Genomic DNA, 12,162 nt, shown 5'->3' with positions numbered 1-12,162 from the left:
CGCCCCCATCAGGCCCTGCCCGTCACCCACCCCCTCCCCTGTGCAGGCCCCGCCCCTCCAGGCCTCACCCCCATCAGGCCCTGCCGGTCACCCACCCCCTCCCCTGTGCAGGCCCCGCCCCTCCAGGCCCCGCCCCATCAGGCCCTGCTCCTCGCCCGGCCCCGCCCCTCCCCTGTGCAGGCCCCGCCCCTCCAGGCCCCGCCCCATCAGGCCCTGCTCCTCGCCCGGCCCCGCCCCTCGCCCGGCCCCATGCCAGGCCCCGCCCCCATCAGGCCCTGCCCGTCACCCACTCCCTCCCCTGTGCAGGCCCCGCCCCTCCAGGCCCTGCTCCTCGCCCGGCCCCGCCCCTCCCCTGTGCAGGCCCCGCCCCTCCCCGGTGCAGGCCCCGCCCCTCCAGGCCTCGCCCCATCAGGCCCTGCTCCTCGCCCGGCCCCGCCCCTCCCCGGTGCAGGCCCCGCCCCTCCAGGCCCCGCCCCCGCGGAGCCCCGCCCCTCGCTTGGCCTTTATGACGCCCGACGGCTCCCGCCGACCCCCAAACACGCAGGTGGTCTCGGGGCGACATGGGGTGGCTCGCAGCCCGCGTCTTCCTCGCCCTCCTGAAAGGTGAGGCCCCGTCCCGTCCACATCGTCCCCTCTGCACCCCCAAACCTCCGGCCCTGGGTCCCACGCGGCCTCTCTCGTGGGGGCTCCGCCCTGGGCCCCCCGTGCGTCCTGGGCGTCGGGGTGCACGGCCCGCTCTGCTCGCGGGGCGGGGCAGGATTTGGGGGTTCGCCCGTCCATCCACGCGTGCCCCGCCCCCACCCAGCGCTGCTGTCGGCCGCGGCCCCGGACGCGGCGTCCACGGCCACGCCCGGGAGCCCGCTGTCCCCCGCCGAGTACGAGCGCTTCTTCGCGCTGCTGACGCCCACGTGGAAGGCGGAGACCACGTGCCGCCTGCGCGCCACGCACGGCTGCCGCAACCCCACGCTGGTGCAGCTGGACCAGTACGAGAACCACGGGCTGGTGCCGGACGGTGAGGGCGGGGCCTGGCGGGCCGAGGGCGGGGCGGGGCGGGAGAGGAGGGCGGGGCCTGGCGGGAGGGCGGGGCCTGGCGGGAGGGCGGGGCCTGGCGGGCCGAGGGCGGGGCTGGAGAGGAGGGCGGGGCCTGGCGGGCCGAGGGCGGGGCGGGGCGGGAGATGAGGGCGGGGCCTGGCGGGAGGGCGGGGCCTGGCGGGAGGGCGGGGCTGGGGTCCGAGGGCGGGGTGAGGGAGGAGGGGCGGGGCCTGGGTGGGGCGGGGCGGGAGAGGAGGGCGGGGCCTGGCGGGAGGGCGGGGCGGGAGAGGAGGGCGGGGCTGGGGTCCGGGGGCGGGGTGAGGGAGGAGGGGCGGGGCCTGGGTGGGGCGGGGCGGGAGAGGAGGGCGGGGCCTGGCGGGAGGGCGGGGCGGGAGAGGAGGGCGGGGCTGGGGTCCGGGGGCGGGGTGAGGGAGGAGGGGCGGGGCCTGGGTGGGGCGGGGCGAGGGAGGAGGGGTGGGGCGGGGCTGGATGAGGGGCGGGGCGAGGGATGAGGGGCGGGGCCTGGGTGGGGCGGGGCGAGGGAGGAGGGGTGGGGCGGGGCTGGATGAGGGGCGGGGCGAGGGAGGAGGGGCGGGGCCTGGGCGGGGCGGGGCGAGGGAGGAGGGGCGGGGCGGGGCTGGATGAGGGGCGGGGCGAGGGAGGAGGCGAGGGTCCGGGGGCGGGGTGAGGGAGGGGCGGGCGGCCTGCCCCCGCCTCACTCTCTTTCCCCCCCTCCGCCTCCCTGCCCCAGGCGCCGTCTGCTCCGACCTCCCCTACGCCTCCTGGTTCGAATCCTTCTGCCAGTTCACGCAGTATCGTTGCTCCAACCACGTGTACTATGCCAAGGTGAGGTTCCAGGGGTTCGAGGGCGGCGGGTCACGCGGGGAGCGGCCCCCTGGGGGCAGGGGGGAGCCCTGGACCCCCCCTGTAGCTCCCGCCTCCCTGCCTTCACCCCAGGATAGAATCCAGTCCATCAGACACAGGCCTGTGCAGTGGCTCCCGCCTGTCATCCCGGCTACTCAGGAGGCTGAGATCTGTAGGATCGCGGTTCAAAGCCAGCCCCTGGCCAGAAAGTGCATGAGACTCTTCCCTGTAAAAAAAAGTGCTCAAACAAAAGCAGCAGTAGAGCGCTCGCCTTGAGCCAAAGAAGCTCAGGGACAGCGCCCAGGCCCTGAGTTCAAGCCCCAGCACTGACTATAAGAAAGAAACAAATTCCAGAGACCAATCAGCAAAAGGTCAGGCTGGAGGCATGGCTCAAGCGGTAGAGCACCTAGCAGGTGTGGCAAGCCCAGGAACCAGCACACAGTTCCACAGTGTGACACAGACAGACACTACTTCCCCAGACCTCCATCCCCATCCGGGAGCCGTGGGGGTGGGGACGGAGGGGTCCCAGGGCAGGAAGGCCCACCCACTGCGGAACCCTTCCCAGCTCTCTTCCCTTCCTGCAGAGAGTGCGCTGTTCCCAGCCGGTCTCCATCCTCTCGCCCAACACACTCAAGGAGGTGGAATCGCCCATGGAACCCCCATCCACCACCACCGGCTCCCCCTCCGCCTCCCGGGCCACAGGTGACCGGCCTCTGCATTTGGGGTACAGGGTCCAAGGCCTTGGAGGGGGCTCCATGACCGAAGAAGTGGGGGAGTCTCTGTTTCTTTCCTTTTTTTCCATTCCAGCCAGTCCTGGGTCTTGAACTCGGGGCCTGGGCGCTGTCCCTTGAGCTCTTCAGCTCAAGGTTGGCACTCGACCACCTGAGCCACAGCGCCACTTCCGGCTTTTTGGTGGTTTGTTGGAGATCAGAGTCTCACAGACTTTCCTGCCCAGGCTGGCTTTGAACTGGGATCCTGGTGCTCGGTGCTTTGTTTGTTCTAGGATCTTGCTCTGTGGGTCAGCGTGGGCAGTGGTCGTGGATCACTGGCGGTGCTGATCCTCCCATGCAATGCACCTTATTTGTTTTTATTGGTTAAGATGGGAGCTTGTGGCCTTTTTGTTACAACCTCCCAATTTCAGTCTAACCTGAGTAGCAAAGGTGAGAGGCGTGATCCACCTTGACTGGCTACATTCGTTTGGGTGTTTGTGTTTTCTTGTTCAATTGTTTTCTTTCCCTCCTTCCCTCCCTCTCTTCCTTCCTCCCTCCCTCCCTCCTTCTTTCCTTCCCTTCTGTCCTTCTGTCTGACAGCTTCCTTCCATTGGCAGCCATCTTCTTCAATTTCTCTCTCCAGGTGTTTTTCACACATTGTCACTGATATGAAATTGTCACTTATATTATATAACAATGTAATCCTTTAAAATTGTCGGCATGCTAAATGATTTGGGGGGGGGGTAACAGGGTCTTGAACCCAGGGCCTGGGCACTGTCCCTGAGCTTCTTTTGCTCAAGGCTGGCGTTCTACCACTTGAACCACAGCGCCACTTTTTTTTTCTGTGGATGTGGTACTGAGGAATCGAACCCAGGGCTTCATGCATGCTAGGTGAGCACTCTACCACTGCGCCACCTGCCCAGCCCCTAAATGATTCTTTTTCCAGCAAATCACAGATGGCAGCTGGATTCCTTTCCTGACTGGCTTCTTCTGAGATCATAGCTCTAACAGTTGTTACTTTGTAGAAGAGACAAACTTGCAGAGAACTAGTGGAACTCTTATCTTTGTATCCAGGAGCAAATCCTGCTTGCCAGTTGTTACACATAACAGTCCAATTTCAGCACAAGTGTCTGGGAGCCTGGTCATCACCGTCGTTTTTTTTGTTGTTGTTGTTGGTCCTGGGGCCAGAACTCTGGGCCTGGGCGCTGTCCCTCAGCTCTTCAGCTCAAGGCTAGCATTCTACCAATTGAGCCACAGCGCCACTTCCGGCTTTTTCTGCTTATGTAGTGCTGAAGAATCGAACCCAGGGCCTCATGCATGCAAGGCAAGCGCTCTACCACTGAGCCACATTCCCAGCCCGTGCATAAAGGTTGTAAGCAAGCTTACGTTTTTAAATGAAAATTGGAGGTGGGCACTGGTGGCTCCCACCTGTCATCCCAGCTACTCAGGAGGCTGAGATCTGAGGATTGAGGTTCAAATCCAGCCTAGGCAGAAAAGGCCATGAGATTTTTATCTCCAATAAACCACTAGAAAACCAGAAGTGGTGCAGTGGTTCAAGTGGTAGAGCACCCACCTGGAGCTGAAGAGCTCATGGACAGCGCCCGAGCCTAGAGTTCAAGCCCCATGACCAACAAAACAAACAAAAAGTCTCACAGAGACTTTCTTGCTAGGCTGGCTTTGAACTTCCATCCCCAGATCTCAGCCTCCTGAGTAGCCAGCGAGAGCCACCAGCGCTGGACCTCTTCTACCTCTTTCTGTAGCAGGGGTGGTGTCTTGTCTGGAGGGGCATCTTTTCCCATGATGCCCTGGTGTAGCAAGTGCAGCTGGATTCCCTGTTTGATTTTCCCACTGTACCTGCGCAGCGTCTCCCAGCTGAGTTCAGCCCAGTGTGTACTACAGGCCTTGGGGGCGTGGCTGCGCGCTTCCTCATTCTGAACTGCACACGCTGGCCAGGCTCCAAGCAGGTTTTAGCCAAGCTGTTCCAATCTAGGGGATCAGGCGCTCAGCCTCTGCTAATCCTATCAAAATACCCAGCCTGGAAGCAGAGTGGCCTGACTATTGACTTCCCACGCATGTTATAAGTTAGGGCCGGGTGCATAGTAGGTATTTTTTACTTCTTCTGTTTGCCAGCCCTGGGGCTTGAACTCAGGGCCAGGGCGCTGTGTCCCTGAGCTGCTTTTGCTCAAGACTGGTGCTCTACCACTTGAGCCACAGCACCACTCCCGGTTTTCTGGGGGTTCATTGGAGAGAAGAGTCTTGCAGACTTTCCTGCCCAGGCTGGCTTTGAACTGTGTGATCCTTGGATCTCGGCCTCTTGAGTAGCTGGATTCCAGGTGTAAGCCATTAGTGTTGGGCTTTGGTTTTATTTTTTAATTGTGGCTGTTATTGCTTTGCTGTTGAATAATATGTAACTATGTACAAGTGTGACGTCTTTTCTGTTCCTTTGTCCTCTTTTTTTTTTTTCCAGTTGTTAAATATGTCTGTGGATAAACACACTTGGAATCCTGCAGCTTGGTGTTATGTCTTTTTTTTTTTTCTTTTTGCCAGTCTTTGTTCTTGAACTCAGGGCCTGGGCGCTGTCCCTCAGCTTTTTTAACTCAAGGCTGGCACTCTACCACTTGAGCCACAGCACCATTCCAGCTTTTTTTTTTGGTCATAGAGCTTGAATTCAGGGCCTGGGCACTATCCCTCAGCTCTTCAGCTCAAGGCGGGCGCTCTACCACTTGAGCCACAGCGCCACTTCTGGTTTTCTGGTGGTTCATGGGAGATCAGAGTCTTATGGACTTTCCTGCCCAGGCTGGCTTTGAACCACAATCCTTAGATCTCAGCCACAGCGCCACTTCTGGCTTTCCCTGTGTCTGTGGTACTGAGGAATGGAACACAGGGCTTCATGCATGCTAGACGAGCACTCTGCCACTGAGCCACCTGCCCAGCCCTATTTCTTCCTTCCTTCCTTCCTTCCTTCCTTCCTTCCTTCCTTCTTTCGTTCTTTCGTTCTTTCGTTCTTGTTCGCCCTGAGCCTTGAACTCAGGGTCTGGGCGCTGTCCCTCAGCTCTTCAGCTCAAGGCCGGCGCTCTACCACGTGAGCCACAGCGCCCCTTCTAGTTTTCTAGTGGTTCATGGGAGATCAGAGTCTCACGGACTTTCCTGCCCAGGCTGGCTTTGCACCGTGATCCTCAGATCTCAGGTCCTGAGTAGCCGGGATTAAAGGCGTGCGCACCAGCTCCCGGCTAAGGGTCTGTCTGTCTTTTCTCTCCTCTTTCGTGGGTGGGACCACGCCGCAGCCACGGAACGTCAGATCTTCCAGCCGTGGCCGGAACGCCTGAGCAACAACGTGGAGGAACTGCTGCAGTCGTCCTTGTCCCTGGGAGGCCAGGAGCAGCCCAACAGTCACAAAATGGGCGCCGATGCGCATAAGCAGGAACTGTTGCATGAGCACAAGACCGACGGGGTGCATAACGAGGAGGAAGAGGAGGAGGAGGGGGCGGAGGAGGAGGAGCAGGAAGAGGAGGAGGAGGAGGAGGAAGAGGAGCAGGAGGAGGAGGAGGAGGAGCAGGAGGAGGAGGAGGAGGAGGAGGAGGAGGAGGAGGGCAGGCAGGAGGCCGTGGGGACACAGGAGGCGCTGGAGAGCATGTCCAGTCTGCAGAGCGACTCGGAAGGCAAATTCCAGGCCGAGGCTCTGGCGGCCGCCGCGCCGTCCTTCACCCCGCACGTCCGGGAGGTGGACTCGGTCCCGCTCATGATGGAGAACATTCAGGATCTCATCCGCTCGGCCCAGGAAATGGAAGACACCAAAGAGGCCTCCGATGAGTCCTACTGGCGAAGCCACACTGGCAGGTACCGGCGGGGCTGACTCCCTCCCTGGCCTCCACCCGGCCTGGCCAGGAAGAGGTTCGCTGTCCTGAGCGTGCCCTGCCCGGCCACCAGGGGGCGCCGGTGGGCACAGCCCCCCCATCACCCCCACCCTGCCCCTGTCTTGGGCCTGGTGTGTCACCCCCCCCCCCCGCCCGCCCTCCCCTCGGCCCCCTCCACGTGTGACGAATGCTCTCAAGGAATGAACCCCCCCTCCCCAAAACCTGGAGTCCCTGCCACATGGATTCCACCTCTGCTCTATTCCCCCCCCACCAAAGTGGCACAATGTCGAAAAAGTTCTTTCTCCTTCCTTGATGAGTCGGCTTTGTTTGTTTGAGGGTTTGGAGACCGCGTTGCTTGCCCCAGCCGGCCTCACTTTGGCTCCCCGGCCGGGCCTCCATTTGCCGACCTCCGGCCTGTCAGCCTCCACTGGGATGACTCACACAGCGCGCCACCACCACCACGCCCGGCGCTGATCTGTCCCCTTTTCCCCCGGGGCCCTGGGTGGGTGGTGAGGATGAAGCTGCTCGGGGGGAGGCCGAGGAAGCCAGGCCACCGCCACCGCCGCCATCCCAGGCCGCGGCCAGTGAGACGTGTCTCCTTGCAGCCTTCTGCAGCTGCCGCACACCGATGCCTTGCTGGTGATGTGCTACTCCATTCTGGAGAACTCCTGCATCGTCACCCCCGCCGCCAGGGCGTGGAGCTACCTAGAGGAAGTGCTCCTGGGCTTCGGCAAGTCGGTACGCTGCCAAGCCCGCCACACGGCCTCCGCCTCCAGCCTCCTTCCTCCGGCCTCCTCCCTCCGGCCTCCCACCCCACCCCCGGCACAGAGACAGGAGAGACAGACAGACAAAAGTCAGAGACATAGAGGAAAGAAAGGAGAGAGAGGAGAGAACGAGCTGACCGCAGTGGCCACCGGAAGCCGAGGCCCCTGGGGCGGGGTCTGTCCTGGGCGGGGCCCCGGCCCTCCTGTGGGAGCCTGCCCACCCGTGAGCACGCACAACACGTCCAGACCCCGCTCGCCCCCCGACACACACACACCATTCTTTGCTCTGTGTCTGCCCTGGGTTTTGAACTCAGGGCCTGCGCTCTGTCCCTCGAGTCTGGCGCTCTACCACTTGAGCCACAACTCCATTGCCAGCTTATTTTTGGTAGTTAGTTGGAGAGCAGAATCTCATGGACTTGCCTACCCGGGGCTGGCTTTGAACCCAGATCCTCAGATCTCAGCCTCTTGAGTGACAGGTGTGGCCACCAGCACCCAGACCCAATTCACCTGCTCTTAGCCGCCTGTGGCTTTAAACAATTCCTGGACCTTTCCAGCCCTCAGTTTCCCCATACGTATTGGGGCGTCTACTATAATAGCACAGTTTGGGGCATGGGGGGGGGGCTTTTTAAATATTTTTTGTTTACTTTTTTGTCAGTGATGGGACTTGAACTCAGGGCCTGGGCGCTGTCCCTCAGCTCTTCATCTCAAGGCTGGTGCTCTACCACTTGAGCCATAGAGCCACTTCTGGTTTTCTGATGGTTTATTGGAGATCAGAGTCTGACGGACTTTCCTACCCAGGCTGGCTTTGAACCGGGATCCTCAGATCTCAGCCTCCTGAGTCGCTGGGATGATAGGCGGGAGCACCGGTGCCCGGCTAGTTTTGTTTTGCTTTTCTGGAGATGTCACTATGTGGGTGTTGAGAAGATGAAATAAGATGAAAATGGACAGCTCCAGTGTCCCCGCTGTGTCCCGCTCTGGAAATATTAGCAGGGAAGGGAAAAGGTCCGTGGGCTCCTAGGGATCCCTGTAGCTCAGCAGTGGTTAAGATGCCACTTGGGGTAAGGACGTTGGGAAGAGATCGGAGCTGTGGACAGAATTCTGAGCTTCACTACTGAAAGATCACATAGGCTGGGTGCCCGTGACTCCCGCCTGCCAGCCCAGCTACTCAGGAGGCTGAGATATGAGGATCATGGTTCAAAGCCAGCCTGGGCAGGAAAGTCTGTGAGACTTGGATCTCCAATAAACCAACCAAGAGAGCTGGAAGTGGCACTGTGGCTCAAGTGGTAGAGCACCAACTTTATTTTGGTCAGTTATGGGGCTTGAACTCAGGGCCTTGGCGCTGTCCCTGAGCTCCAGCTCCAGGCTGGTGCTCTACCACTTGAGCCACAGCACCACTTCCAGTTTTCTGAATGGTTCATTGGAGATCAGAGTCTCACAGACTCTTGCCTGGGCTGGCTTTGAACCATGGTCCTCAGATCTCAGCCTCCTGAGTAGCTGGGCTGGCAGGCGGGAGCTATTGATGCGCAGCTTTTTTTTTTTTTAGTAATTAATAAAAATAAAATAGGGGCTGGGCAGGTGGCTCAGTGGTACACAGTGCCCGCCTTGCATGAATGAGGCCCTGGGTTCAATTCCTCAGCATCCCATAAGCAGAAAAAGCCAGAAGTGGCGCTGTGGCTCAGATGGTAGAGCGCCAGCCTGGAGCTGGAGCTCAGGGACAGCGCCCAGGCCCAGAGTTCAAGCCCCACGACCAACCAAACAAAATATTATAGAATGTACAGAGGGGTTACACCTTGAGATGAACCAATTTGAACCAAAACTCTCAGGGACAGCACCCAGGCCCTGAATTCAAGCTCTGCAACTAGTGCAGAACACACACACACACACACACACACACACACACATTAAAAAAGAAAAACCCAGGGCTGGGCAGGTGGCTCAGTGGTAGAGCGCTTGCCTCGCATGCATGAGGCCCTGGGTTCGATTCCTCAGCACCACATACGCAGAAAAAGCCAGAAGTGGTGCTGTGGCTCAAGTGGTAGAGCACTAGCCATGAGCTGAAGCGCTGAGGGACAGCGCCCAGGCCCTGAGTTCAAGACCCACCACTGACAAAAAAGATAAACCCAGGCCGGGCGTCGTGGCTCCCGCCTGCCATCCCAGCTGCTCAGGAGGCTGAGATCTGAGGATCGCGGTTCAAAGCCAGCCCGGGTGGGAAAGTCCGTGAGACTCTGATCTCCCAGGAACGCCCAGAAAACCAGACCTGGCGCTGTGGCTCAAGGGGTCGAGCGCCCGCCTTGGGCTGAAGCGCTCAGGGGCAGCGCCCAGGCCCTGAGTTCAAATCCCCCCGCTGACAGCCCCGGCCCGCGCGGGACGCGGGGCCGCCGCCAGCCCGCCCCTCTGCCCCACTCTCCACCGCAGGTGTGCGACAGCTTCGGGCGGCGCCACCGGCCCACGTGCGCGCTGTGCGCCTTCTGCTCGCTGAAGCTGGAGCAGTGCCAGGCGGAGGGCGACCTGCGGCGCCAGCAGTGCGACAGCTCGCACCGCACGCCCTTCACCAGCATGCTGCTCACCGCGCAGAGCATGTCGGTGGGCACCCAGGTACCCGGATGGCGCGGGCCGCGCGGGGGGCGGGGCCGCGCGGGGAGCGGGGGGGGGGGGGCAGGGGCGGGGCCGGGGGCCAGGGGTCGGGCTGAGCTGGGGGTGGGGCGGGGCCGCGCCGAGGGGGCGTGGCGTGGCGGGCAGGGGGCGGGGCCGGGGGCCAGGGGTCGGGCTGAGCTGGGGGTGGGGCGGGGCCGCGCTGAGGGGGCGTGGCGTGGCGGGCAGGGGGCGGGGCCGGGAGCCGGGGGGCGGGCTGAGCTGGGGGTGGGACGGGGCCGCGCTGGGGGGCGGGGCCTGGCAGGGGGCGGGCCTGGGGCGGGGGTCCGGGCCGCGCTGGGGGACGGGCAGGGCCCTGGGGGCGGGGCCGCGCTGGGGGCGGGGCAGCACGGGGCGTGGCCAGGGGTCGGGGCGGGGCTACGCTGAGGGGCGGGGGCGGGCCCTGGGGGCGTGGTGGGCCCTAGGGCGGGGCTGCGCCGGTTCCTCCAGGGGGCGGGGCCGGGGGCCGGAGCCAGGCCCTGGTGGGGCGTGGCCGGGCCGCGCTGGGGGCGTGGCTTAGCGGGCCCGGGGGCGTGGCCGGTCCCCGGCCGCCCCGCCCCGCCGCAGTGCTCGGCGCGGCCGCCGGGGGCGCGCGCGGCCCACGCACGCGTCGCTGCGTCCCAGGCAGGGGCCCGGCAGGGCGGCCGCTTCTACGGGCTGGAGCTGTACGGCGGCCTGCGCATGGACTTCTGGTGCGCCCGGCTGGCCACCAAGGGCTGCGAGGACGTGCGCGTGTCCGGCTGGCTGCAGGCCGAGTTCCTCAGCTTCCAGGACGGGGACTTCCCCACCAAGGTCAGCCGGCCGGGAGGGAGCCGGGCTGGGCGCGCACGCCTGGAATCCCGGCCAGAGCCGGCCCCGAGTTCGAGCCCCGGGTCCAGCACACACACACACGAGCGGGGACAGGCCCCTTTCCTTCCCAGCCTGGCTTTGAACCCCGATCCTCAGCTCCCGTCCAGGCTCCTGACGGGCCTCTTCCTCCCTCCCCCGGCGTAGATTTGCGACACCGACTACATCCAGTATCCCAACTACTGCTCCTTCAAAAGCCAACAGTGTCTGATGAGGAACCAGAGTCGAAAGGTGAGCTCCTATGCTACCCTCACAACCCCTCCGTCCAGCGCCCCAGGTGCCTCCAGGCCAGGCTCCCTTCTTCCAGAGCCTGGGGTGCCGGGGAGCAGTTTCTGGGGGACGGGCCTCCGCAGGAAGCCCCACACACACCCCCCAGGTCCAGAGCAAGCCTGACCTTCTGAAGAGCTAGCAAGCTAGACAACAGGGAGAAGTAGGAAAGTTGGACCCGTGCGCATGCGCATCGGGAGCCTTCAGATGGGCTGAGAGCTCGATTTTTGTTTTCCCAGGCCTGGGGTCTTGAACTCAGGGCCTGGGCGCTGTCCCTGAGCCTCTTTGGCTCAAGGCGGGCGCTCTACCCCTTGAGCCACAGCGCCACTCCTGGCTTTGTCTGTGTCTGTGGTGCTGAGGAATCGAACCCAGGGCTTCATGCATGTGAGGCGAGCACTCTACCACGGAGCCACCTGCCCAGCCTAGATGAAGGATTGTTGTTCCTCTTTATTGTGTGTCAGTCCTGGGGCTTGAACTCAGGGCCCGGGCGCCGTCCCTGAGTCTCTTTGTGCCCCAGGCTGGCGCTCTACCCCTTGAGCCACGGTGCCAGGTCCAGCTTGTTCTTCTCGGAGAGGAGAGTCTCAGGGCTTTCCTGCCTGGGCTGGCCTGGACCTGCGCTCCTCACATCTCAGAGCTGGGATGACAGGCGTGCGCACCGGCGCCCGGCTGCCTCTCTGCGCTGTAGGTGTCACGCATGCGGTGTCTGCAGAACGAGACGTACAGTGTGTTGACGCCGGCCAAGAGCGAGGAGGTGGTGCTGCGCTGGAGCCAGGAGTTCAGCACCTTAGCCCTGGGCCAGTTCGGCTGAGCTGGGGGCCCCCCACCCCCCCATCCCTGCCCAGGCCCTGCATCCCGGGCCCAGGGCGGTGCCTGATGGGAAATCTCCCCACCCCGGCCAAGTCTTTTCTATAAAACGGTTTATTTGCGTGGAGCTCCCGTGGCCTGTCTTGCTTTCGTCTCTACACTAGTCCTGGGGCTTGAACTCACAGCCCGGGCGCTGTCCCTGAGCTCTTTCGCTCAAGGCTGGCGCTCTACCACTTGAGCCACGGCGCCCCTGCAGCTTTTTGCTGCGTCCTTGGAGATCAGAGTCTCCCAGATTTTCCTCCCCAGGCTGCCTTTGAACTTGGATCCTCTGGACTCCCCCCCAGCCCCCTGGCCAGCTCCCAGCTTCACCAGCCAGCGGGGCAGGGTGGA

The 12,162-nt window shown here is 62.8% G+C and overlaps 1 protein-coding gene across 1 annotated transcript; it reads left to right on the top strand.

The window, feature by feature from the left end:
• Positions 1-525: 525 nt before the first annotated feature.
• On the top strand, positions 526-11,899 carry LOC138815602 (acrosin-binding protein-like). Its single transcript, XM_070005003.1, has 11 exons — positions 526-603; positions 806-1,012; positions 1,784-1,878; positions 2,481-2,598; positions 5,891-6,057; positions 6,136-6,443; positions 7,066-7,198; positions 9,640-9,819; positions 10,480-10,647; positions 10,849-10,932; positions 11,654-11,899. The coding sequence occupies exons 1-11, from the start codon at positions 561-563 to the stop codon at positions 11,774-11,776; spliced, it is 1,626 nt and encodes a 541-aa protein (XP_069861104.1). The 5' UTR covers positions 526-560; the 3' UTR covers positions 11,777-11,899.
• Positions 11,900-12,162: the final 263 nt, after the last annotated feature.

The sequence above is a fragment of the Dipodomys merriami genome, unplaced genomic scaffold (assembly GCF_024711535.1).
Source record: "Dipodomys merriami isolate MVZ:Mamm:240054 unplaced genomic scaffold, mDipMer1.0.p SCAF_654, whole genome shotgun sequence".
Taxonomy (NCBI): Eukaryota; Metazoa; Chordata; class Mammalia; order Rodentia; family Heteromyidae; genus Dipodomys; species Dipodomys merriami.
The sequence above is the reverse complement of the archived record's forward strand: the minus strand, read 5'-3'. Positions and strand labels throughout refer to the sequence as shown.

Bases quoted from the DNA above. Each gene is read 5' to 3' on its own strand.
- LOC138815602 (XM_070005003.1), top strand. From the start codon at position 561: ATGGGGTGGCTCGCAGCCCGCGTCTTCCTCGCCCTCCTGAAAG. The intron at 604-805 runs GTGAGGCCCCGT...GCCCCCACCCAG, and splicing joins CTTCCTCGCCCTCCTGAAAG to CGCTGCTGTCGGCCGCGGCC. The intron at 1,013-1,783 runs GTGAGGGCGGGG...TCCCTGCCCCAG, and splicing joins CCACGGGCTGGTGCCGGACG to GCGCCGTCTGCTCCGACCTC.